A 27,631-nucleotide genomic window follows, 5' to 3' on the forward strand; every position below is an offset into this window, starting at 1 on the left:
ATTTATAACTTTGAAACTGCCAGACTTCACTAATAATATATTTGACATGGATATATAAAAATTTTTCCTAGCGGACATTTGAAACAATTTTCTACCCCGTTCCACTGGTTGCAGCATTAGTACTTTCCTAGTAAGCATCCCCAAAGGCAGAAAGTGATTGCGGATGGAGACAATAATGAACATTTAAAAATGCGGAATGGTGACAAGTAATCTTTATGAAGGGATTATTCTACATGTTTTAAGCTTTATTTCTCCATCAGGGAATAATTTTATTGACCACAAGTGGCACTCTTTAGAGCACATCAGTTCATATAGCAGATCTGTCTTTGTATACAAATTCTTTCACTCACGAACAATTGACATTTGAAATGTGCATCATGATGATACTGTCATAAAAATTGCTTATTTGTCCTTCTGAATTTGGGCTCTTTCATAGCATTTGTCTTCTGGCTGCTGTCTTTTAAATCTTCGAAACTGCATGGACTGCTAGTTTGTTGCAATATATTGAACAGTTCTGGTCAGGTGCATGGTTCATGCTAGGTGTGACAGACTAGCATGTGTAATTTGTTTCTGAGATAATACAGTTATTATAAGAGTAAAAAAAGTAGAATTTGGAGTAGCCATCTCTATTACCTTACTGGGCACATCCACACCCACCTTGGCAGTAAGCATGGGGGAAGGCTTGGTTGGTGTGCAGACAGACCACTGTGCACCCTGTGGATCAGGTTCACTGTGGATTGTTAGCTTCCTCCCTCCTAATCCTCTTCTTCAGCCATGCAACTGGTATTCTAAGAGACATCATGGGAAGACTGAGGACTCCCCATTCCTATCACTATTGCAAGCTATTTCAGGGTTGCTGCAGCCCTTTGTTTTCTTGTTTTTTGGAGATTGGAAAGCCAACTATCAAGCCAGCTTTCACAATCCCTATTTTGACAACTCTGGACAGTCCCTTCAAAGTGCCACAGTGACTCCTTGGAGCGGCTGCATATGGTTACCAGCTTTTTAATTTTTCCTGCAAATGTTCAGAAATACTTGTGATTGTGTTATATTTTATTTTTTATCCACAATTGCATAACTTCATGGATGCAAGAATGAAGCACTTCAGGAAAGTAGTGTAAAAAGGGATGCTTGTTGTCAAAGTTCAGTAGGCACCTACCCTGGACATTGCCCCTCAGAGGATATAGGCGAGTTTATTTTTCCCTTTGGCTACATCTGACAGCTATCAAAAAGAAAACTGTCTAATGTAACCAAAGATTCGAATCATCCTAGCTCATGTATGTGGGATGGAGGCTTATTTACCATCTCAGCAGCAAGTTCCTTGTGTGTCCTTTGGGTTTTGGACTTATGTTCTAAGGGTGGCCTCACTGTTGCACTTGGTTTTGAGATTCTATCACATTGGGAAGTTTGTTTTAACCCTTTCTAAATCCCACTTTTAAAAAGGGACAGCTCACAGTTTGATGATAGAATCAAGAGCCCCCAAACCTCCCAAAACAAGGATCTTGCCATGAAGAGATGAACAAGCTACCAACCCACTTTTGTGAGCTAAGATCTTTCATGCCTTTGTTTACATTTGAAGGCTCACCTTTTGATAGCTCTCAGAAGTAGCCAGCTGTGAAAAATAAATTTACCTGCAACCTCTGTTCTGCAATGCCCAGGCTTGAGTACCAACTGGACCCTGCTAGCAGGCTCCTCCCTGAACATTGTCCACCCAAGGTTTCCCATTGCTGCAAGTATTTGTGAGGAGTAGTGGGTGTAAAAAAGTGCTTGGTGACTACAGACAGTCTCTCAAAGTTGGTGCTTTGGCACTTTGAGGGGAATGTTCATAGCTGTCAAAATGAACTCAACAGCTGCCTTTCAGTTTCCAGGAAAAATGTTTAAAGTGGGGAAAAACCTGAGGCTTGTGTTTGTCGAGGGAAGTTGGTGCTAAGGCATACATGCACAAAGCAACAATAATCAGCTGCCAGTTCTCCTTACTCGCAGTGGGGATGCTTGAACAAATTAAAAAGATATTGCAACCTATTTTGGTTCGGTGCTCCTACCACAGCCCATGATTTATGTCACCATCAATTGTATAAGAAGGTCAAGAAAACTCCCATTTCTATTAGAAATATTTTAAGGTTATGCTCCATTTCCATAACTTTTAACATAGGTCTTATATTCTGAATAGCAAAACCATTGTTTTCCTTCCTTTGTAGTGTATAAATTAGGTCACTGGCTTGAATAATCTGAAGTTATGCTTTCTGGAGGCTCCTTTCTGTAGAGCAGTTGCTCGGTGTTTGAGGTGCACAGATCTTAGTTTTATGTGATATTGGTTGAGCAAGTAGCAGCTAACTAGTAAACCAGTTCTGTTTTGGGAACAGATCCTTCTTAACTCTTTTATTTCTTTCCAGTTAATATATCTATCCATTTTATAGCATGGTATTTTATTACTGTTTTCATTTGTTTCAGCCTTCAATCTGGACAATGAGCAACCTGATTATGATATGGACTCAGAAGATGAGACGTTATTAAATAGGCTCAATCGGAAGATGGAAATCAAACCACTGCAGTTTGAAATTATGATAGACAGGCTTGAAAAAGCTAGTTCTAATCAGGTATAATGCTTTCCCAATTAAAACAACTCTGCAGACTTTGCTAATAAAGTCAGATTTTTATGAGAGTTCTTAAAAGCGAATGTCTTTATTTATATCTCATTAGCAATCTTTTAAGGCCAGAACCAGGAACACAGAGCATATAATTTCAAAGAAAAAAAATATGGTATATCTTTGTGAAAAGCCCTACTAGCTAATTTTCGTAATAAGAAAAATAGAATTAAATGCATAAACTTGCTGATAACTGCTCAGGGGCTACTTGTCTTGCATTGTTCATTTTGCCATAGGATTCCTCTTTCCTGTGCTGCAGGTTCCTTTTCCTCTTGCTAGGAAGCTGTGTTGGGTGCATGTCCCAACAGTGGGGGATAAGACCATATGTGCTTCTCCTCTATTGATCCATCAAACTTTGAGCAAAATTCTGGCATCTTTTAATATTTCTGTCTGTTCTATTAGGTGGTAACTCTTTGAAGCTATGAAAGCAGATGATGAGGATGTAGTGATAGAAACCCCTTCTAATGCAGCAGTTGCAAATACAGTGAGAACTTATATAACAGGTTGTAGGCAGCTATGTTCACAGTTGCCCAAGAGCAAAAATATAAGGTGGGGATAAGCAGCATTCTACCGCTCATTCCCTCTCTTAGAAACATAAACCATTGAAACAGGAACATCTGCATTGAAATCAAATTACTGAAAGAGATTTAGCCAGTGTAAACTTTAGACAAACATTTACGTGATTTGCAGATGGCTTGAATCTTGCTAGATGCAAAATCCATGTTAGAAGAGAATTATTACCTGAAAATTGCCAAATGTACCATTGCTATGTTGTTTTGTGAGTTAAAAGTTATGTGCTTTCTCCTTCTTTAAAAAAAAAGAAAAGAAAAGTAATTGACATAATTTAGTCACTGTAAATTTTACAGTTCTTATATTGGCAAAGGGTATCAGTTTTAGGCTTTCCTAACCTCTTCTCTGATTCAGGAAATTATTCAGTTCCTGTTTTCTCTAATTCAAATAACATTATTATAATTTAGCACCTTGGGGTCAGCTGATCCTCACTAAATGATTCTCCACTTCAATGTTGGACTAGTGTTTAGTCCATAATTCTGAGAATTATATTGGCATATTAGTTCAGAATTTATTCAGTAGTTGTAGATAGTGAATAAGTTCAATAAAAAGTGGTTCATCATTTTCAGGCTATCTGATACTCTGTTACATGCTCTTAACTATTTGGCCAAATGTTTAGAGCCATAAAATAAATGAAAGATTTTGGAATCCTTTCTTGCATTAAAATGTTCTTTATTTTGGAATAAGTTACTAAATATAATGTGGAGAAGTTCTTGTTAAAAAGAAAATTCCATCCTGAATGATGTTGGCATTACTTTATTTTTGGGAGAGAGGACTAGGCCATAGAAATAATATGATGAATTTTCCAATCCATGCACTATTGTGTAAGTAAAAGTTACTAGTGTAAAATTCAGATTTTCTTCCAATATTAATAAAGCTTGAATCCCTAGATGAAGTAAGTATAGAAAATAAGATCAAGAACAAGGGACTAAGAGCATGAGTGCTCAGTAAATTGGTTTAATCCAAAAGAACGTATGCTGGTTTCCAGTAGGTTACAGCATAAGCACTTTGACATCTGAAACTGGAAAGATGCCTATAAAATCAATTTTAGATAAAGAAAACAGTGGGAGATCAACAATGGTTTCTGTGCAAGTGCTAGTATGTTACTATGGGCTGAAAAGCAAGATTTTCCAACTAAATTAATATTTAACTCATTTTCATTTGAAAGAAATGATAGTTTGCAGTAAATCAAAGCTCAGACAAGTAAGTTTTTTTGTTTGTTTATTAAATTTGCTTAAAGGCCACCCACTAGCATCATGCTCTCTGGGCAGCCATTACAATAAAATTGCCAGTGGGTAACATAAACTAATGCAACTAAAATATACAAGGTAAAATATTTAGAAGGAATGTGTAAATATACCAAAAAAACCCTTAGATTTATAGGTGTATGAACTGAAGTGTTAAGAAATCCCTTTTGAAATGGTTATACTGTTATAATTGGTGCCTGCCTAATTTCAATTCATAGGTTCTGAGTTTCTAAAAATGAATACTTGAAGGAATTCTGGTATTATTATAATCTATTTGGCCTTGTGGTCAAATGTGCCTGAATCCAAAGAACTTGTTAGTCAGAGTTTAAGAGCCGGTTCATCATGCAATCCCATCAAACCTTTTTTTCATGTAAGAGGAATCTGACTTTTCAGCTTTTCAGAGTGTATAGGGCTATATCACATGGCAGGAGGAAACCGATAAATTAAAGGAGACACAGAAGTCAAACTCTTTTACTTTACCCAAGAAATGTGTCTCTGGAAATACTAAGATTGCACAGTTCTACAGTTGGAAGCTTATTGGGGGAGGAGGAATGTGAGTACTATTCAGTATGTTCACACTGTTTCAGAAATCTGGGCTTTGGGATAGATAAGTTGCTTTTTTAAAGATTTAGTATCGCTAGGGACTATGGTTTCAGGTGTTACAGTGTTTCTTTAAAGTTTCATGTCTTAGTCCAACTAAGCCTAGTTATGCTGAAGTCCCATTAAATCTAATACGGTAGGTTAGTTTTAAGACAGAACCACTGGTGGTGATACTCTCATTTTGGCTATGAGAGAAAACTCTTTGAAAACTATTTTCTTCAACTTTCTTTTCTGATGTGTTCCATGATAATGATGTATTTTTGTCCCTAGCTTTGAGTTTTTATCTCTGTCCACCAAAATCTAATTATTACTATTTTTACTGTCGTTGTGTGTCTACAAATAAAGCTTAGCAGTCTAGGTATAGTAGTCTTTAAGTGCAGTAACAGATCTAAGTAAAGCTGAAGAACTGACACTTTCCCACTCATCTTTCCTTCTTTAGTTGTAAAAGAACCGTTTTTTTTCTTTGTGTTTCTAAACAACTGGGGAGGAAATGCATGTTTGTGTTTTTGAATCTAATAAAGTTTACTAGCTAGAGCTTTGTTTTTAGAAAGGGAGAGAACATTAATTTAGGAACGATATATATACTTCAGAGTGTGTATAGATCTTAGCCAAATGTCATGTGACCAGATTCTTTATCCTGTAGAACAATGCAGTTGTTCAGAAATTGGTTTAGGAACTGGAAGTATAATTTATTCTATAGTCCAAGTCCCTTGTAGAAAGCCAAGTTTATTTTAAGATTACAATTTCTAAATACCTATAGGTCAGAAACTATATCTAAAAATCCCAAATGTGTCCATTCAAGTAGAGGATATCTTCTGAAAACAACTTCCTGTGTGATACAAGAAAATTCTGAGCATCTTGATTTAAAATTTGGTACAGTTGTCACTCTGCCTCTTTGAATGTGAGAGGAAAAGTGAAACATACAGAATTATTTTGGCACATGTTAGAATTTTACTCCTTGGTCATTTAAGCAAATATAAGCTTGTTGAGGAAGTAAATATATTGGTCTTCTTTCAACCAACATTGATTCAAAATTCCTAATTTCTATTGCTGGAAACTTAGTGGAAATCTACCATATGCCTAAGGTCAAGATGTCCTGCTGCAGAGGGAGAAAAGGATGCAGGTACTGTAATTCAGAAAGTGTAGAATTGTACTCTTTTAAAAAAGGAAGTATTACATCATAAAATGTCAGATACAGAAACTTGCAACACATTTTTATTGCTGCTGTGTTTCACTTCATTCTTAATAGCATATACATGTTTTCTGCACATGTGGCACTTTACTAATTATGTGAAGAAACAAAATTTCTAATAGCTAGCACTCCATCTGTGTTTTAATATATTGCACTTTCTTTCCAAAATTCTCATCTTGGATAATATGAAGGACAGGTGTTTAAAATCTTTGTTGTTTGGCTTACAGAAATGTATTTGAATATCTTTTCCAGCTTGTAACACTTCAGGAAGCAAAGTTGCTGCTAAATGAAGATGATTATCTTATTAAGGCTGTCTATGACTACTGGGTAAGAAAGCGTAAGAATTGCAGAGGTCCTTCCCTCATCCCTCAGATCAAGCAAGAGAAACGGGATGGTTCCACCAACAACGATCCATATGTGGCTTTCCGAAGGAGAACTGAGAAAATGCAGACTAGAAAGGTAACCATCTGAATTTTGCAGGTTTTCCAAATTGGATAAAACCAATTAAACCTCACGAAGTCTTATTGAACTGTCAAGCTCTGAATTTTTGTAAATGTTACGTTTTCCCCACTCAACATCTGTTTGCCTATCTTCAGAATAAAGGAGGCTTTAAGTAAGATAATCATTATGGAAGTTCAAGGTCTCATAGAAGTATTAGAACCCTATCCCTGTTGTATTAAAACCTAGAACTGAAATGGATTTAACTGCCACTTCATGTACACAAGATAGTTTATACCTTCACAACATTTCCTGTCTTCATTATGGTACAAAAATCAACAAAAACAAACTGGAAATTGCTGGTTACATGAGCATTCACTGCTTTTGCTCTGGCATGCCTAAATAAGCTGTGGTGCCTGCAGAAGGTCAATATAAGTAGTTGAATGGCATCCAGTGCCATGGGATTTCAGATTCAGTGCACCCGTTTCTGGAAGGGCCCAGAGTTTCTTGGAGAACATATCTAAATAAACAGCATAATCAAGACCAAGGAGCCTTCAAAACAATTCTGGGATAAAGTTGTATAGAAACACCAGTTAGGATTTGGTTATTTTAAAAAATCCCAAAGTATGAACAACCCTGGGGCATTGTTAAAGCCATTATTATAAAATGAAAAGAATATGGCTCAACTGCAACTGTCCACCAAATGGAAGCTGTGAGATCTACAGCTGAGATAAAATAAATCATTCATGGGATAATTCTCACCAGGGCACTCCACAAAAGCAGGGTTTTACAAATGAGTGACAAGGAGAAAGAGATTTGAAACAAATTTGTATCAAAGCCTGTTTGGAGTTTGCAAGAAGGCAAGTGGGAGGCATGGCAAAAACATGAAAAGATGAGACCAAAACTAATTTTTTTGACATTCCTGGAAAAAGCTGTGTGCTTGCTTCTGTGTGAACACTGTCTCCACAGTGAAACATGGTAGTGGCAGCATCCTATTGTGGGGCTGCTTTTCCTTGGCAGGAACTGGGAAACTGGTATTAATTGAAGGCAGGATGGATGGAGACAAATACATGGCAATTCTTTTATTTACCTTAACTTTGTTTTATGTTGTTGGATTTTTTTTATTATGTGAACCATCTAGATAGCCATGTGGCTATGAAACAGTATACCAAAGTGCTAATTAAATAAATTCTAGAGGAAAACCTGTTTTGGTCCGCTAGGGACCTGGTGCTGGGAATGAGAGTTCACCATCTCAGAGGACAATAACCCTAAGAACCAAGCCAAAGTAACACTAGAATGGCTTATACACTTAAGAATGCAAATATCTTGGAATGGACAAGTCAGAGCCTATTGCTCAGTCTGATTGAAAATCTGTAGTAAGACTTAAAGTTATTGTTCATCAGTTATGCCCAACAGAGCTGAAGCACTTTTTCCAGGAAGTATATGCAAACACTGCAGGATCCAAATGTGCAAAGCTGTTAAAGGTCCACAAGTGCAAGTCCTGCCAAAGTTTCTTCTTCCAAGTATTTAGTCAAGCGGGTAGACACTTACACAACCTACAAGTGCTAGCTTATTTTTGTTCACTTAACTGTTGTACCAAAACAGAAATGATTTGTACCTTCACAGTGTTGAGTATGTTGTGTCCATTGTGTGGTAACAGTACCAATTAAATCCAACAAAATGTGGAAAGGTTGCCCAGGGGAGTGTGGGGATGGGTGGGTTGTATGCTTCTGCAAGGCCCTGTATTGGTTTAATTCACCAACATACACATAAGTGCCTCCCCAGTAATGCCAATTTCTCCCTCCTTTTGCAGTTCCATTTTCCCTATCCCATGGTGTTCTGAAGGGCCCCTTGACCCTTGAACAGATTTTGGGTGCATGAGGAAGAAGAGAAAGGAAAGCCTTGTTACACCAGTAGAATTCTGTCTGACTTTTGCTCTAACCATAAATATTTATGGTTAAAATCAGCATATATTGCTCTTGTTTAAACTCTGATTAAATGTTCTAGTTTTTTTTTTTTTTTTTTTACTCAAATGTTTGTTTTCCAACAGAACCGGAAAAATGATGAGGCCTCATATGAGAAGATGCTGAAATTAAGAAGAGAATTCAGTAGAGCCATAACTATTTTAGAGATGATTAAGAGACGAGAGAAAACAAAACGAGAATTGTTACATTTGACATTAGAAGTTGTGGAAAAAAGGTAACGTTAAACTTTGCTCTCAAAGAGGTTCTTCCTGGTTTTGAATACAATAGCATGTTTTAGTTGAAATTCTGAATTGTTACATTTGACATTAGCAGTTGTGGAAAAAAGGTAACAAGTTAAACTTTGCTCTCAAAGAGGTTCTGCCTGGTTTTGATGCAATAGCATGTTTTAGTTGAAATTCTGAATGACCTGTATCAGCAAATAGAATACACTTGATAGAATTTCTCATTGTTGACCTGATACGTCAAACATAAATTCAATGAGTGGCCTTGCACAAGTTACTCTCCATCATTTTCTATTCTCCATTTGTAAAACAGGAATAAGTAAGGCCTGCCTTCCAAAATTTCTATGAGACTAGATAATGATAGAAATATTTGAAGGAATTGGCACATTTAATGATTAGCAATGATTTTTTATTCTTTAAGATACCATTTGGGTGATTATGGAGGTGAAATACTTAATGAAGTCAAACTTAATACAACTGAAAAAGAGATGAGCGCCACTCCAGCAGCTCTTCATAATGGAAATCACCACAAAGTTCAAGAATGTAAAGTTAAGGTAAATAGCTTTCATTCTGATCTTTCTCAATTAGTTAGCCAAGACACCTTCTTTCCTTATGTATTTGAGACTCTTTAGGGGCATTCAGTAATAGTTATTTTCTCCTTCCTGCTGTTTGATAGAAAAATTAAAAAATTAAAATACCAATATAGAAGCATCAGAAAATAGATTAAGGTAATCAAATATATTTTGAACATTAGTTAGCAATTGATCTAGGAATCACAGAAAGGGTTATTTCGCCTACTGGATTATACAACTGGTTAGAAAAGTGGATAGAAACCCATTTTTTGAACATTGCAAAATCTTTTATCTCCCTGTACTGAAGGCTTTCGAGAGTTTTGCCAGTAGCTTCATTCTTCATGTGCAAATCTTCTAACGCTTGTGGAAACCCTGTTTTCACCCCCTTTCATGTGTCAGATGCAGAACTTTCCTTGAGCATGCACAAAGTACTTGCACAACTCACCAGATTCATACAGTCACAACGGCCTGCCAAGCTTGTTCATGTATGGTGAACTCCCAGTACATGCTGGACAATTTTTGAATATTCAAGCTCAAGTTTGTTGTGTCATTTAAATCCAGGTTGTGTGTTAAACAATCCTCACATAACCTTAGAACAAGGATTTAATACTCACCCAACCCCTGCCTCCTGGGTTCTGATAACAGAAAAAGCCATATCTTGAATATTCATAACAACTGAACACCTGAGTAAGCCTACACTAGCTCATTTGATTGTGTGAACTGCCCAGCATGACTTCATTATACTAGGTATTGCTTGTGCTAGTTGTTCCACTAGTACTTTCATAAATTCTTGGCACAACATGCAACTGTTGGTAGAGCTGCACTAACTCTTGTACTTTTCCCACTGGTGTTATATTGGGTGCAACTGTAAGAACATAATCGCTTGACTTTTCAACATCAGTTATGCCTTTCAATTAGTCATTTTCCTAGAGTTATTAATGGATTTAAGATTTTTGGCAATTGTTTTACATAACAAAATTGATTAACCATTAAAATGGTATTACAACACAAGCTAGATATTTGTTGATTTGTTTAATATTGGCAAAGAAATTATCCATGCAGTTTTCAAACAACTGTTAGTAGAAATTGGAATTCACTAGAGAGAGACTCATGCTTGCTGAACTTCGAGAACTGGATTGTTTGTAGTGAATATCTTTGGATGGTTCTTAACCCCCTCAAACTATTTAAAATCAAGAATACATTTACTTAAAATGTTTTTTCTTTTGTATTTAACTTTGATGACATCTAGTGGTTATTATATTGTAGGCACCCATCACTCCTGTGTTTGGTTCATACTTTGTGTTCTCATATCACCAAGTATCAAGCTAATATTGATTGCTTAAATGTCTTCATTTTGGGGAAAATCTGCAATTTAAACAGTAATTGAAGTATGGTACAAGTTAAGGTGAAAACTATGATACTGGAAGCATGTGTTTGGATGCCACTTTAAGAAGCTTCTAAGAAAAAAATTAAAGCACAAAAATGTGCACTAGACAAAACTTTTAGAAATGTACTGGGCACTTTAAAATGATACTGAAAAGATACTGTATTTGTTGAACTATTCAGAACCATATAAATGTAACTTCAGCAACCTGTTCAGGAACAGCATTGAGCCATACCCAGAGTGTTGGCTGATGGCTGGGTGGGGATAGACTATTTTTTAACCTGTCTTATGAAAAGTGATTATTAACAAATTTCTGGGGGATTTTTCCCAAAATGTACCCTATACAAACAGCATGCTCACCATTCATCTCTGAAAGAGGAAGTGTCTGATGTTGTCCGTCAAAAAAAGAAGTATCCAAAGAAGCCTAAAACTGAGAGTGTAATCAGTCCTCAGCAGTCGACTACTGAGCCTTTGCCTGTGATCAGTAAAAGTGATATCAAACAATATGACTTCCACAGTTCAGATGAAGAAGAATTCCCACAGGTAATAAATATAAAGCAACCCATAGCACAGTTTTTTCATGTAACAGGAAGAATTCTGTCTTACTAGAGGAAAAATTAGGTGAACAAATACAAAATAGGGAGTGAGTTTTATTTTTTTAATAAGTTGCTCATCCTTTTGCCATGAGCTTATGTTGATTTATCATAGCATAAATTAACAGAGCCTGGGTTTTTCATGACATTGTGTATAACCAGCTGCATTGGGTTGGTATGCTATTTGAATCTTAACCACTTCCTATAAGATGGCTTGCTTGTGGCCATGGTTGTGGCAATCCTAACCATGGCAGCCATTCCAGGAAATGCTGAAGCAGCTTTTTGGAACAACTGTCACTGGACTGATCTCCCTCATGCAGCTACAACCCAGATTCATTTTGTGGTTACTGCAGCTGGTTCTCCCTCCCCCACCCCAGATTACATTTCAGGATCTCTGAAGTGACAGGCAGTGAGATCCCCTTCAAAGTTCCCAAGCCTCACATTGGAGTGGCCATAGCTGATGTGACTTTTTAAAAAATGGTGTTGTGCCTGCAAGTTGTGTGTGCCTTTTCTTTACATTTTGTCAGTGGTTTAGAGTTGCACAAGTGCTCAAATTCAGCTTTCCCAAAGGTCCAATATTGTCGAATCAATGCCCTTGTTAGGTACCATCCTTGGACATTGACAAAACAAGGCTACAAATAGGTTAATTTTTTGCCTTTGACAGTTGTCAGCTGGTGAGCAGTTAAGCAAGAAGAGAAGCTGCACTGTGATCTTTGCTGGCAAAAGGAGGGGCATATAGATCACCCTCTTCTCATTGAGACTCTCATTTTTTGTTTGGACATCACTGTTTGCAGTGTTTTTTGCCTTTAGCATCCTTTTCCCAAGAGAATAGGTGCTCAGGAAATGTGAGTTGCCCCATATACAGGAGCGTGGAGTTTCTGTGGCAGTAAAGCTCAGGCTTCCTTTAAAAGGTGCTTTTTGACAGCACTAATTCACTTTTTTTTCCTGGACAAGAACATATGTAGATGTCATGGCTTCATATATCCCTTGCAACATTCCTGATTATCCCTGAAAAACCTAGTGGGAGGGAGGAGTGGGGAGACAACCCATGGTTAGCCTGATCATCTGTCAAGTGCATTGTGAGTTGGTCTGCTAACAGCCCACACATTGTAGCTTATTTGCAGGGTAGATTATCAAATTGTGTGAACCTGACCACTGATTTGGAACCCAAAGAGCTGTTTAGGGTTTCTCAAAAGGCTTTGATGAGTCCAATGGAATTGACAGCCAACCACTTCAAACACATCACAAACTGCCTGGGAAAGCTTCTTCTGTTTCAAAACATTGTGCAGTGTGGGGTATGGGGAATTTATTTGGAGAAAAACAATTCTACAGCTCCCTTACTCAGTTTCCTTCTTTCTTGGATGGTGGCTGATGAATTTTAATGTAACTTTTGAAATTATATTTCAGTCACTTTTAAAAAACCAAAGTGCTAAAAATGAGGGAGGTTAGTATTCATCCACTGTAATCATTTAGTATTATAGCGTGCTTTTTAAATCAAACCTGCTTGGTTGCTAGGTACCCTCACCAGTGTCGGAACCAGAAGAAGAAAATGATCCTGATGGAGCCTGTGCTTTCAGAAGAAGAGCAGGATGCCAGTATTATGCTGTAAGAATGCTTGTTTTCTTAAGATGGGCTCTTTGTTCTTTTAACTCAGAAGACAGACACTTGGTCAAAAGGAAAAAACGTTTTATTTTTTTCTCTTGCAAAATGATCTTTTCCCTTCTCTTTTTTATACTCTACTCTACTCTGCCCTATTTTGTTTAAAGATTTGTGTTTTCTTAAATACTAAGGAATATCAGATCATGTTGAATACAGCATTTCAACCAAACTACTAAACTTGTTGGGCTGCTAACATGTAGACATACATTGTCTACACCAATGTTCTAAGATACAGTAGAAGGGCAGAATCTTATAGTAATAGATCTTTGTAATTATGTAGTTGGCCTTAATCAGTTCTTATGCCCATATTGTGTTCAGTCTGATTCAGGGTTCTAGGATATAAATGGCTGCAACTACAATTGTCAGTGTGGTGTAGTGGTTAAGAGCATGGGACTGGGACTCAGAGGATCTGGGTTCTAGTCCCCGCTCAGCCATGGAGCCAACTGGGTGACTTTGGGCCAGTCACAGACTCTCAGCCCAACCTACCTCACAGGGTTGTTCTTGTGGGGATAAGATGGAGGAGGAGATGCAAGCTGCCTTGAGCCCTTTGTAGGAAAAAGGCAGGATATAAATTGAAATAAATAAATAAAATATATTCATATGGAAAATTAACTTTATGGGGAAATATAGATTTTAAAATTGGCAAAGTAACCTTTGTTTGGCAGACTTGGATGGACAGGCAGCTTTTTGTTTTGGTTCAGGTTGCTGCTCACGATTTTCTGCTGTGTAGGAAAAAGGCAGACTATAAATCGCAATATAAATTGTCCCCTCTCTATATTTGACCACTACATTGCTGTGCTGTAATGTATCCCATTGAATATATCTCATTTGCCTGGCCTGCATCTAGACTTAGATGTTATATTAGAGAGTCTTCAGACTGTGGCCATTATTCAGAATATAAGGTGCATCTCTTGCAATTGACAGGCATGTTTTGCTGCTATTAAAGATTCCTTAGAGGAAATACATCTTCATGATCAGCAGCCATCTGGCCATAAACAATGGAATGCAACAATGGATACATTTTTGAGGAGAGAATTAAGTGTCTGTCTAGAAAGCCAATACCACTCACATTTTAAAGAAATTATTCCTCTGGGGTGGGGCTGGGTTATTTTGCCATGAACAAATTGAAGGATTTTAACTTTTTATGTGTTCTCCTACATGATTGATTCACCTTTCATTTTATTTTGTCTGATCTTTTTTGTGAAAGTTATTCTGTTTGAAACCAAAATAACATGACCTTTACTTAATAGTTCTAAGCAGTGATTTACTTCTTGCTCAATGTTAAAAAGACACATTTTGTTTCCTTGTCTCCTCTAGGCTCGTTTGGACCAAACTAATTATTCCCATGAGTATCCAGAACTGGCAGAATTAGATAAGCTAAGATATAGGCATTGCCTTACAACACTTACTGTTCCAAGAAGATGTATAGGATTTGCAAGAAGACGAATTGGCAGGGGTGGAAGGTAAAAAAAAGCAAGCAAGCAAGCAAGCTTATTTTATTGACTTTATTTTCTGATATTAAGCTCAAATATTTTATTTCAATATTATAATGTCTCTATTCTTTCCATCCTTCCTTTCAAAAACAGGGTTTTGATGGACCGGATAGCCACAGAACATGATCCTGTCCTGAAACAAATAGACCCAGATATGCTAAACAGTTGTTCAAGCTCTTCCCAAAACATAGACTTTTCTTCTAATTTTTCACGGACCAATGCTTCCAATAAACGTTGTGAAAACAGACTTTCCCTTTCTGAAATACTAAGCAATATCAGATCATGTCGACTACAGTGTTTCCAACCAAGGCTACTAAACTTACAGGACAGTGATAGCGAAGAATGTACCTCAAGGAAACAAGGGCAGGCTGTGAATAATAAAAGAGTTTCTGCACCTTCTGTAGCTTTATTGAACACCAGCAAGAATGGCATATCAGGTAGGCAAAGTTCTGCAATGTTAAATTTGGAACATGTATTTCTTGTCCTATGCCTGGTACCTGGCTGAGATTCTGTCAACGAGAATGGAGAGGAGGGGGCATTTCAGAAAATAAAAGCATATGAACTTCCTGTATTCTTTGTTTCTTTTTACTTTTTAGTCATACAAGTTCAGAATTGGCTGGCTAGGGCTGATAACTGTTGTAGGCATCTGGAGAGCCACCAGTTGACTACCTATGTTCTAGATCAATGATGGCGAACCTATGGCACTCATGCCCAAAGGGGCACGCAGAGCCCTCTCTGTCCACATGCAATCCCCCAGCAGCCATGCACATAAAGATTAAGGGCGCCAGGCAACAATGTCACTCATTAGCCATGCAGAGCCCTCTCTGTCAGCACTTGATCGATAGCCCTAGCAGCCACACGCATATTCAGAAAGAAAGATTAAGGGGGCCAGGCAGGACTTCACTCATTAGCCACTACTCACCGAGCTTTCAGTGAGCTGCCAGGGATTTTCTTGGACTGTGATTTTAGCAGAAGGTAGGAAAGGTAGGAAATACACTCAGATGCCTTTTTTCAGGGTCAGCCAAAAGCTGGTGGTCAGTGGAACGTTGCCCCCTTGTGCTGGTGGTCAGCAAATTCAGGTTTTATTGCAGTGTTGGCACCTTGAGATAAATAAGTGGGTTCTGAGTCGCAGTTTGGGCATTCGGTCTCTGAAAGGTTCACCATCACTGTTCTAGATCATTAATGCAAAATCCAGGCCACCCTGTAGGACATTGCCCACATCTGAAGACAGTAAATGAATTGCATTCATATCTTACATGGTCCCTGTGCTGCAGATGTAAAAATATGAATCTTATGGAGCCTGTCTGTCTTGTTTCTGAGATTTTAGAAGCTAATATTCCCAAACATTCAAGCATGTGTTCCTAATTGGAGGCGTTCAGACAGCCAAGATTCTCAGGAGGCTGAATTCTGATGACATGGGTTTTCTTAACTCCTGATTTAATTATAACATTTATTTACCACTTATCTGCCAGCTGATTTGCAATTTTAAGTACCATAACAAAATAAATGTTACAGGAGTTTATAAAGTAGAATTTTATCAGGTCATTGGTAATGCCTTTATGAGATGATGGTTATAAGTGTTTTGTTCTGGGCTATCTTCACCCAGAACTAATAGTTCTTTCAGTGGCTGCAGTAAAGGTGGAGGAAATGCTTCTACAAATTTCTCATATACTATACCTGCTACCTTGTTTTGCCATGAGACAGGAATGACACACACTATATCCCAGTAATTCAGTAATATTTTAAAGTTCTTAATTTTTAGCAATTGCTTCCTGATTATTCTACATGTATTCTTTAATCATACATGGTTTAGTTGCTTAATATGTCATCAGTAATAGGTCCATGATTTTTGTATATGCAGCGGAGTTGTGAAGGTGCATCTATGTGTTGTGGGAGGCATTATCCCATCTTCCTGTCAAACCTTCCTTCAGGTGTGTTGAAAACAGAACTAGTTCTAGCAGTCTTGAGTTTTTTTGTCATTACAGGTCAAATAGTTAAATTCAAGTGACTAACTTTCAAGGTGCTTAGTAGACCCCCTTGGAGAGTAATTGCCAGAAATGCACTATATATAGTTATCTACTTGGTATATGCTCTAAAACTTTTGAAAAAAATCAACAGAAATTAGCTGTTCGAGTAATAGTGATTAGATTGTGTTGAATCCAGAGTTAGTTGTATTACTTTAAGTCCCATTTGTTTCAATGTATCTACTCTCTAAGCATGACTGAGTCTGGATTCAGCTCAGTTTTTTTGTAAGTCATATACTTAAGAAATGTTTTCATAGTAATTCCCATAGTGACCTGTAAGGTAGGCCAGAATTGCCATTCTTCTATTGCAGGCTGCATACTGAGAGTTGATAGCTTATGTAAAGCCATCTAAAGATTGCTTGGCTACAAGATTTGAATCAGGGGTTAGCTCACATTTTTAATTGCTGTACCGCACCAGTTCTTAATGTACCAAATTTGATTTGTGAGTCCAAATGAATTTTTTAAACTTTGAGGACATGAGTATGGAAAAAAATCAGCCTTTTTTTAGAATCATTAGGTCTTTGTGCAATTTAATGATTGTGCAATTGTCCTGTAAGTTATTTTTCAGTGCTTTTAGTACAGTATCCCCACCATGCTGTCTGGAAGAGCAGAAATACCCTTAATATTATTGGTGCTTGTTGTTTTTTTTAAAGGCTAGTTCTCCCCTATTTCACAAGAAAAGCTTCCAATCAGCTATTGAACAATTTTGCCAAAGGAGGAAATATGATAGTTGACAGCAGTCATAATTAGTACCCAGTTATAGGAGATCCTTATAAGTACATCCAACACAGCAGTTGCAATAGCATTAAATGTAATTTCTGGAAGAGAAGTATGCAATAGGAAAAAAATACATGCTCAATAAAAGGACAGGCTTAAGAGGAGACACATGCATAGTGTGTGTGTGTGTGTTGGGGGGGGGCTGAATTTAATGTGCAAAATCCTTTAATTGTGTAGAAAAGCGACAGGAGTACAGATTGTTCTCAGGTTGCAGAAGAGTTCTGTTCTTGAGAACATCCTTAAGTCAGATTGGCATGTAAGTCCAATCACATGAGTAAGCTAAATGTTTGTTTTAGTGTATGCATATATTTTACCTCTCCATGCATACAAAACATTTAAGAAACACTTCCATATTCACTAAAACATCTTAAATAAATGCAGCATTGTAATAATAATACAGTAATGATAAACTTAACTATGGGTACTGAAATGAGAGAAAAAGAGAATCTGTATGTGTGTAGGTATGCATTACTGTAAAAAAAAAAAATCAAAAGAAACAGTTCTTAAAACAGTTAGAACATTCTTGAGTTAATATTAAGCCTAACATGAGCTGATTATGATAGAGATGGACCTGTCGCTTGAGCATCAGGTTTTGATTGCGCTGCTGGAGGCAGGGGTGGTTACCACTGGAGTCTGTGGTCTGAATGCATGGAACAAAAAGCTGTGAAGCTAGGGAACTATGACAGATGCATCACCAAACATGCAGCACTATCTTTTTTCTAGTGATAGAGGCTCTCTAGAGTTATTCACAGCCTTTTTCTTGAGATATGCATATAAGCTTACGGCTGTCTGCATGTTCTTAGTATGGGTTGTTCATAACTTGGACATTTGTAACCTGGAGACTACCTGTATTGTGTATTTGGCACCAAACTTCAATCTAGAAAAGATCTGAATTGACGGTGACTACCCACTTCATGAAATTTGACAACTTCATAAAATCAGCAGAAATCATAGTGCTTTTCTCTGTAGTACTGGAGATTTACCAGCTAGCCAAGATGATTTTTTTGTTCTTGGGAAGATGAAAAATAAAAATAACACCAGAACTCATATATGTTTGCATGGACAGTTCTGATGTTTTGATTTCTGAAGCAGTATGAAAACCACATGATATTGTATACTGTATTCAGCCATTCTTCTTGATGGATACTTTTTACCGCTGGGATATGTTTCAGTGTCCCAATTTATCCTGTTTATTCCAGTTTTCTTGTCTTTGCTTTAGAAAGGTTGACAATTGCAGTAAAAGAAATTAATTGTCTTAATGTTGTGAGGCTCAGTCTCCATTAATTTGAACCTCATGTAATTCTATACAATGGCTACCCAGAAGTAAGTCCATTGAATTAATGGATACTTACTCCCAGGTAAGCATCTATAGGATTACAACCTGAAAGAGTGTCATATGAAAAGATTAGTGAAAAAAGAACACCCATTCCAAGTTCTCTGCTAAATTCATACTAAATTAATACTTGTCATATTAGTCCTTAATTAACTAAAAAAGTATAGTCAGTTGCTTATCATAATTTAGTACTATAGAAATATTTCCAAATTAGAGATGGTAGAATAATCTATTTTAATGAAGCTGAAAGAGTGCTATCATGTTAAGCATTTTATTTTAAAATTGTGTTTACATAACACTGGTCAGTTTTTTCTTTTTAAAACTGTATCAGCTGAACGAACAGTATTTTCAATAATTATGCCATTTGTATGGTATTGTCAGCCTGAATGCTCTTGGCAGTACAATTCAGAAACTACAGCTAAACTTTGGATAGTGTCCAATGTTAGTTCTGCTTACAGCGGATCAGTTGAAATGAAGGAAATGTTAGTTAGTCATGACTGACAAGACTCACTTCAGTGAGCTTACTCTAATTGGCTACTACCTAGTTTGTTTTGTTGATAATGAAAATATACAGTGAAGAAAAGGCAGTAATATTGTATGTTATAAATACCTGGGCTTTGATCGCTGATTACAATGTCACTAGTGTATCTCTATGTTTTGGAACATCAATGAGTTGCCTTGGGTTATCAATATTCATATTTGAATGTTGGATTTTACCATATTCTGGATATTCTCTGTAACTTCTATATATTGCTGCTGAATTAAAAACTATTGATAAACAGCAACAAATGCAGTAACATATTTCCTAGATTGTACTGTATATAGAAGTGTTCATGTTTGAATGCTTCCTCATGGGGTAGAAGAAATTTTTATATAGTGAGAACCAGCATTCTTCTCTAGTTTTCTATGTGCATACCTTTAAATAATTATTGGGAAAGCATTTAATCACTATATCCCACCTGCAGTTGGGCATAGTAATTCACTGATCCATGAGCAACATACTGATCTACTTAAAATGATGGGTAGAATGGCATTGCCAAATTACATATCATCAAATTTGTTCTTTAAAAAAATCACTGGATTTTTGCACAGTAAATACATAGGCAGAGGTTTTTGCCAAGGATACAAATGTTTTGCCGTGGACCTTTTCTTAGAGTATGATTTTGTATCCCAATACCCTACCCATCTCTGCCTGTGTGTTCAGTTTGGGTGTAAGTTATAAGTTAAAGGCAGATATATAAATATTAAGCCTTGGTTTTCACTCCCCCCTCCATTACTAAAATAAAATGTAGGATACATTTTGAGTGTGTTGGAAAGGTTTGCAACAGCAACAATATAATCCTATATAAGTCTAATCAGAAGTAACTCTTGTTGCATTTAGTGGCACTTACTCCTAAGTAAGTGTGGTTTAGGATTGGAGCCTCTCAGCAGATGAAAGTATTTTGTGAACTCCAAAGACGGTAAACCAAAGCATGTATACTAATGCCATTTGTCTCATAATTTAAACATGAATTATACCAGATTTTTAAAAGGCTATTATTCATTGTGTGATACAAATTTCATAATATACTGCATACAGAACTATCCCTGTCAACTTTGTTTCTAGATATGTGGTTCTAGTATGTAGGCATATGAAGAATTTTCTTCAGCTTGTGCAGTGACATGAAGAATTTGTGATAGTTCTGCAGTTCCAAGTACAGATCAAAATTCAAATTGAAACTGTTGAGAAATGTCATATCCTTTCTGTCCCATGTGCATTTCATTTTAAAACTTGACCATGAGCACCAGAAAAGAGGTGGGGAAGTTTGTATTTTTTACGAAACTCCACGGGAATTTGCTTCCTTGGTGTAACTGACACTAGAGTTAGGCTGTTGCAACAGAAAGGTTGCACCACAACAGAGTGAAGAGAAGGCAAAGTCAAAGAGTGTGCAAAACAGAATTAATAAGTTGCAAAAACAGGGAACCTCCTTTTGCATCACTGGCTTTGATTTCATTCTAGTCTTGCTAGCTTTTTGAAATTTGATGCCTTTGGGTATAAAAGCATATTCAACATTAAAATACTTTTTTGTAAGCTCATATTTAATAGTTCATCGAACTATGCCCAGATATAAAAGTAATTAATGTTGCTTTTAACATATAGGGCTGGTGTACATGGAACAGAAGTAGGACTTGTGCTGTGTGAATGAGCTTCACACAGCTTCAGCAAGCTAAGTGAAGCCTTGGGCTCACTTCCCCCTTCCTTTCTCCTTTTATGTGTCCAGGGGATGACCTTCTGCAGCATTGCTTTCATTTTCCCCAAATCCTTGCTTGTTATTATGTACAAACCCTCATTTTCTGGCTTGATTTCTTTACAGTCTCACAAAGATACCAATTTTAGGCTTTTGCTTGAGCCTATTGCAGTTCATCCATGTAGTCCTAAATCATAGTTAGTGTTAATGTGTGAACCAGCATGTACTGAAATTGTTTCTTTGCAGAAAACCTTTGATGCACATACGTAGCAGAACATGCATGTGTGTTTATTATATATGACACTTAATACTTCTGGTCACTTTTAGAAATATTAAATGATTATGAAAGTACCTTTTACATATTTCCACTACTGTGATATTACCAGTGTAGCAGGGACTACCATATTGCATGTGGAATAAGGAGAACACAGCTCTCCCATGACTCATGGGAACCTGTCGCCTCCCAAAATGCTGTACTCACTGTTATGCTAGCCTGCAAAGTTTGTAGTTTTAGCAGATGTCCTCATTTGTTGTTTTAGTAGGATGTCCCAGCTTTCAAAACACAAAGGCCACAATGCGCTTTGTAGCTCACAATAAATGCAAAGTTTATGCAGGAAACTCATGAGTTTTACAAAAATCATTCAGTAGTGATGGAGTAATTCTTTAATTGCAATTCAAATTGCTGGTGTTAACTGGAGCTTACTTTCTGGTGACATTTGAAAATATTGGGGCTAGACAATGCATTTTTAAATGGTGGGTTTTACTGTAGAACCTGAATTAATACATTGACTATTTAACATTGTGGTCTACTTGAAGGAGTCAATTAATTGACAGTAACCAGTTAGTAACATAGTTCTGCTACATTAAAATTAGTAATTTCGTGAAGCTTCTGTATATTGCTTAACTATTCTGTGTAGAATTTTTTGTCTTACTTTCCTATAAGTTCACAGTGGCTTGCATTGTGTTGAATATTAGGATAAATTTAAGCATGGTCTCTCTTTTTTGCAGTAACAGGGGGTATTACAGAAGAACAATTTCAAACACATCAACAGCAGTTAGTTCAAATGCAAAGGCAGCAACTTGCTCAGCTTCAGCAGAAACAGCAGTCACAGCATTCCTCCCAACAGACGCATCCAAAAGCACAGGTAATGCTCTGCTCTGGAAAGCACTTTTTCATGCATCAAACATTTGAGAGCCCATTCTGTTCATCCTGGGCATTCCTTTTCTTTGACTCGAAATTATGAAGGTTAGAAATGGGATCTTTTCAGTGTGGCCTGCACAGTGAAATTTTTGTCCACATGCCAGGCCCCAACTAGAATCTTCCACAGCAATTAATATGATTGTGGTAGCTGAAGTACTATCATAGTCTTGTTGGTTGTCTGTTGATGGCTTGCCCATACCTATAATTTTCTGATTCATGTATGTGAATACACAAAAACCATATAGTATGAATGAAATAGATTTCAGAGGGCTTTTTACCAGGCATATAATGGTTTTTACATGGTAGGGGAGTGGATTACATTGAGGGCTGCAACTCTTAATCAGCTGGGTGGCTACAGCTGCTACTCCACCCTCCAGTACAACCAGGTATCTGCTACCTAAGACCTTGAAATGCTAAGTGATTGGTGCAGCTGTGGGAGACCTGACCAGCATGGCCTTGAGGCTACAGAAGAAAAGGATGGGAAGTGAGTCATTTAGGGTCTGGGGTATGAGCTTGAAAAGGGAATAATGGTTATTTCAGATTTAAGTTGATTCAGATTTTGATTTCTGTTTTTATCTTTTGAGGCACTGGGTTAATTCACTAGCATTGTACTGTCAGTATGTAATTATGCTATCTGTTGTGCAAATTCCCCAGGGCTCAAGCACCTCTGACTGCATGTCAAAAACGCTTGACTCGGCCAGCGCCCATTTTGCTGCATCTGCAGTGGTGAGTGCACCTGCTCCTAGTCGAAGTGAGGTGACAAAGGAACAGAGCACCGGCCACAATATCAATGGTGTTATTCAGCCAGCAGGTATGGATTTTGGGAAATTTTTCTCATATACAGTTTATGACAAACTGCTGGTGCCTAATTCTTAGAAAAATTAGCATAGGCAAGTGCTTGATAGGAAGCAACATTAGAAAATAAATGAGTGCATATTCAGGTAAAAGTAAATATGACAAACAGGCTCATATTCTTGCTGGGTCTTTTGTTTGCTTCAGCCACAATCCTGAGAAGTGCCTTGATTCTTTTTATCACTGACAGTCCCAAATCTGTTACTGGTAACTGCATTTCAGACACCGGATATGACTTGGCACATCTTGTTCTGAATTTAAGATGAAAAACCCCAATGTTTAGTCCTAGATCATTTTCACAGTGCCTTTGGCAGTCTTAAGCTAGTGCCCATCTGATGTGTTGGACTACAGCGCTGGCAAGCATGCAACAGACATGTAGAGAATGCTGGCTTAGGTTTTATTGTATGTATTATTTTTTATCTGTAATCTTACTCTGCGTGTGTTTGTTTCAAACAGCAACATCAAAAACTCTGTACTCCACCAATATGGCTCTGTCATCTAGCCCAGGGATCTCAACTGTACAGCTTGTAAGGACAGTTGGCCACACCACCACAAACCACTTAATCCCAGCATTGTGCACAAGCAGCCCTCAAACGCTTCCCATGAACAATTCTTGTCTCACCAACGCAGTGCACCTCAACAATGTCAGTGTTGTTTCTCCGGTCAATGTACATATCAATACAAGGACTTCAGCACCATCGCCAACCGCCTTAAAACTTGCCACAGTTGCTGCCAGTATGGACAGAGTGCCAAAGGTGACTCCTAGTAGTGCCATCAGCAGCATAGCAAGGTGTGTATGTACTGAAAATGGCATGGGAATTAAATGTACTCTCTTGTGTTGTTTTTTTAATTAAAGTCAGACTGTGCTCATTCATCCAGTTCTACATCTAGAAAGGCTGAATTTTGTAAGGGTATAAACTCTTGATTGAATATCTTGCTCTGATTGTTAAACTTACTGTGCATGATTTATTCCAGTTTGCTAGTCTTGGGGAGTTACAAAGAGCTAGGAAGACACCAAAGCCCCACTTTTTGGAACTGAAATCAGCCACTACCCTGATTTGAAATGGCAGAATCAATCTGAAATTCCTCACATTTAAAACAACTACAGCCCTGATTTTACATTAAACATTGTTTAACCTAAAGTGTAGCAAAGTGACTTGTTATTTTAAGTATAGCAAAGTAATTTTTTCAAACACTTTTGATGAGATTCCTCTTTATTTTTTTAAAGAAACAGTTGTTAGAAGCAGGTTGTTCACAAGTGTAATAGGTTTTTATGTTTTGTAAAACCACTGAGGTAGCCTAATGTCAAATACAGGGGGATTATAAATGGATTTGCTAGTTTGCTTCCTCAGAACTATTTTTATTCCTTTTTTTTTCTTTTTTCCTTTTTCAGAGAGAACCATGAACCAGAAAGATTGGGATTGAATGGAATAGCAGAGACAACAGTAGCAATGGAGGTGACATAACCGAAAAGCAGTGGCTCAACCTGTGCTGTTGGTGTAGTCATTTATATTCCAGCTGAATGCAAAACAATGCTCTGTGGATCACAGGGAATTAAAATGGACCTAAATGGACTATCATATCGTATATTAAGTCGATATATAATGTACATTTTGTAAAATTGGGAAAATCACTACCTTGTAAAATAGTTTATTTGTATCATCAATATTATTTCTGTTACTTGAATAGTAGATATTCATCATCATGCTTTTGCACTTGAATTTGCAACTGAATGGATTTAAAAATAATTCTTTAATGGGATCATGAGCATGAAATGGGATCCTGCATCACTTGTTTTAACTATTTATTTTGCCATGTTTACATTTTGTATCTTGTAAAAATAAATCCAACTTTGTGTCTAAAAAAAGTTAAAAGATTCATAGCTAGGAAGAATTCTTGTAATTTTTTTCTAAAGGAAATGTAAAGTTTTCACTTGGTTCATTTTGTTTCACAATTTTAGATGGACTTTTTGGTAAATACTTTAGTGGCATTTCACTGTCAAATATGAAGTTCAAGGCAAAATAGTATTTTCTATTACTGTGCAGGGGAAAGGGATGGATCGATACATGCAAATTTAATGTAGTAACCCACTTTTCCATATATTTTGAATGTATATTTCTATTTATAATACCAGTTTATAAAAAAATAATTACACAGAAAACCTGACTAGTAAAAATTATGCATCTAGCACATATTAAACTGTGCAGATATGAAGAAAATTTTCAACTGATTATATTTTATCTGAAGTCTGCATAATTTAACCGGCTTTTAACTGTAACACACCACATAAATGATATTTTACCAGGTATGTATTGCATTATATATCATTGCAATAATTATTGGATGTCTAGATATCGAGCCATCCCAGGTGATGGGGGAGGGGGGAGGGTTGTGGCAGATTGTCTTTCAATTTTGGAGAGTTTTCCTGTGGCTACAAGGCAAGTAACGGGTTGGAAAAAGTCTGACTGTAAGCGTTGGACACCTTCGTAGTGTAGTGTTTTAGTGACTTTTTTTATACGGTTCTTGTAAATTAGATACGTGTAGTGGTGTTTCAGAATGTTTGTTTATGCACTAGTTCAGACAACTTTCCCTGTTACTTGTTCTTGATAAGTGAAAACTGCAGGGAAATAAAAATACATATCAAAACATGGACACCTTGTATATGCATTTATTTTGCAATGTGGAGAGTAGTTTGCATGTGTGTTTTTTTTAAACAGGCTAGTATTTACTGGGCAGATTAAAAAGATAATAAATGATCATCATTCTTTTGACAGATTAAAAATAAGACTAAAATGTTATACAGACAGTTAAAATTTAAATCATAATGCAACTTTCTAAAAGAATAAAATGCAAAACAGACATATACAGAACTAGGTCTCTAAAATGCCTGGAAGAAAAGTCTTTGCTTTGTATTGAAAAGGTAACATTGTAGGCACCTGGCAAACCTTCAATGAGAAGGTACCTCTTGTAGCCACCATCTAGCTTCCTGTGGCAGGGGCATGTAGAAAAGGGCTCTGAAGATGACCTAAGCGTCCAAGCAGGTGCTTGTAGGAGAAGATGTCCCTTTAAATACTCTGATCTTAAGCCATTTAGGGCTTTAAAGGATGCCAACACCACACTTTGGATTGGATTGACAAACAAGTAGAAGCCACTGAAGCTGATGACGCACTGACACACTTGTCTCAGTCATTCTCAGTAACCTAGGTATCAAATTGAGCTGCCAGCTGTGCAGCAGGTACATTTGCACCAAGATATGATATGAATGGTGAATACACAAAACGTCTGCAGGTACATGACCTTCTGGTTTAGGGAATACATGTGCAGGGTTGTCACTGGAGGGAACTAGATCTCTCTAGCAGTTGAGCAACGTGTGAGTCCCAACATTGGGCTGTTATGTTATTTATTTAGTTTTTCTATACCATAATTTAAAATGTCGTGATAGTTTACAATTTAAAAGCAAAACAAAACAAAAACTCAGTGTGAGTACTTGATGGGTAAAATAATTAAAACATCATTTAACAATCAAAAGACTGGGTAAATAAAATGGTTTTGGCCAGAATGAATAAAGCATCGGTACCAGGCACATATTTGTGGGGAGCAAGTTCCATAATTAGGGCATTATAGCAGAAAAGGCCCTTCTAACAGTCCTCAGCACTTTCAAGGAGGGTTCTCAGAGAAGGACCCTAACTCCTACCTTAAGGTCCTAGCAGGCTCATATGGAAGGAGACATTCCCTTAAGATAATCAGACCCTAAACTATTTGGGGCTTTATATGTTGTTATTAGCAACTTAAATAGTGCCAGGCCTTCAACTGGTAGCTAGTGTAGCTGGTATAGGACTGGCATAATGTCCTACATAGCATTCTTTGCTACCAGCCCTAGTCAGCAATCTGGCAGCGCTATTTTGAACCAATTGCAATGTTCGGACCATCTTCCAGGTAAAGCATGTTAAAATAGTCCAAGAAGTTACCAGTGCATTAGTTACTGTTGCCAGGGCCTGCATACATAACTGAACAAAGTGTTCTGTAACCATTCACATTCCAGACTACCTGGTAAACAATGAGCACGTGAGAAACTCTGTGGGCAGTACATTATATGTCTCAGTCCATCTCTGAATTGGGGCTTGAGATTTCTTCTTCATGGTCTTTGTGCATCACATATATGGACTCTGCACCTGCGCAGAACCTGTTCTCAATCAGAAAAGCCCATATGTCTGAAAGCACAGATGACTTCTCAAAGAACATAAGTTACAGGTAAGAAGCCTTTTCCTTCATTTGTAGTTTATGTACAACAGTACATACTAGACCAGTGATGGTGAACCTTTTAGAGACTGAGTGCCCAAACTGCAATCCAAAACCCACTTGCTTAACACAAAGTGCCAACACTGTAATAAAACCTGAATGCTGAAGTTTTAGTTTAGAAAAAACAACTCATACATTAACATCTTTTGTCTTAAAAGAAAAAATAACAGAACTTTCAGTAATACAAACAGCTTATTGAAAGGTAGTTTGCACTTGGCGTGCTTTTGCACAATTAATGTGATCTTTGCTGTTGTATGCATGCTGGTAATTTGTCAAGCCTTGGCTCATACTTCATTTCAATTTTTCATAAGAAAACTCAAA

The 27,631-nt window shown here is 37.1% G+C and overlaps 1 protein-coding gene across 1 annotated transcript in view; it reads left to right on the plus strand.

Annotated features, from left to right (window-relative positions):
- Positions 1-25,661, plus strand: part of EPC2 (enhancer of polycomb homolog 2) — a 44,151-nt gene extending 18,490 nt beyond the window's left edge. Inside the window, exons 4-15 of the mRNA XM_044438492.1 lie at positions 2,447-2,594; positions 6,504-6,710; positions 8,740-8,888; positions 9,317-9,449; positions 11,203-11,394; positions 12,960-13,049; positions 14,421-14,566; positions 14,690-15,033; positions 21,967-22,103; positions 22,814-22,970; positions 23,468-23,801; positions 24,405-25,661. Of these exons, the coding sequence (XP_044294427.1) occupies positions 2,447-2,594; positions 6,504-6,710; positions 8,740-8,888; positions 9,317-9,449; positions 11,203-11,394; positions 12,960-13,049; positions 14,421-14,566; positions 14,690-15,033; positions 21,967-22,103; positions 22,814-22,970; positions 23,468-23,801; positions 24,405-24,477 (2,110 nt within the window). The 3' untranslated portion in view covers positions 24,478-25,661. The remainder of the gene's footprint in view (positions 1-2,446; positions 2,595-6,503; positions 6,711-8,739; positions 8,889-9,316; positions 9,450-11,202; positions 11,395-12,959; positions 13,050-14,420; positions 14,567-14,689; positions 15,034-21,966; positions 22,104-22,813; positions 22,971-23,467; positions 23,802-24,404) is intronic.
- The last annotated feature ends 1,970 nt before the right edge of the window (positions 25,662-27,631 follow it).

This window comes from Varanus komodoensis, unplaced genomic scaffold, assembly GCF_004798865.1.
Source record: "Varanus komodoensis strain SLA01 unplaced genomic scaffold, ASM479886v1 scaffold32, whole genome shotgun sequence".
NCBI lineage: Eukaryota > Metazoa > Chordata > Lepidosauria > Squamata > Varanidae > Varanus > Varanus komodoensis.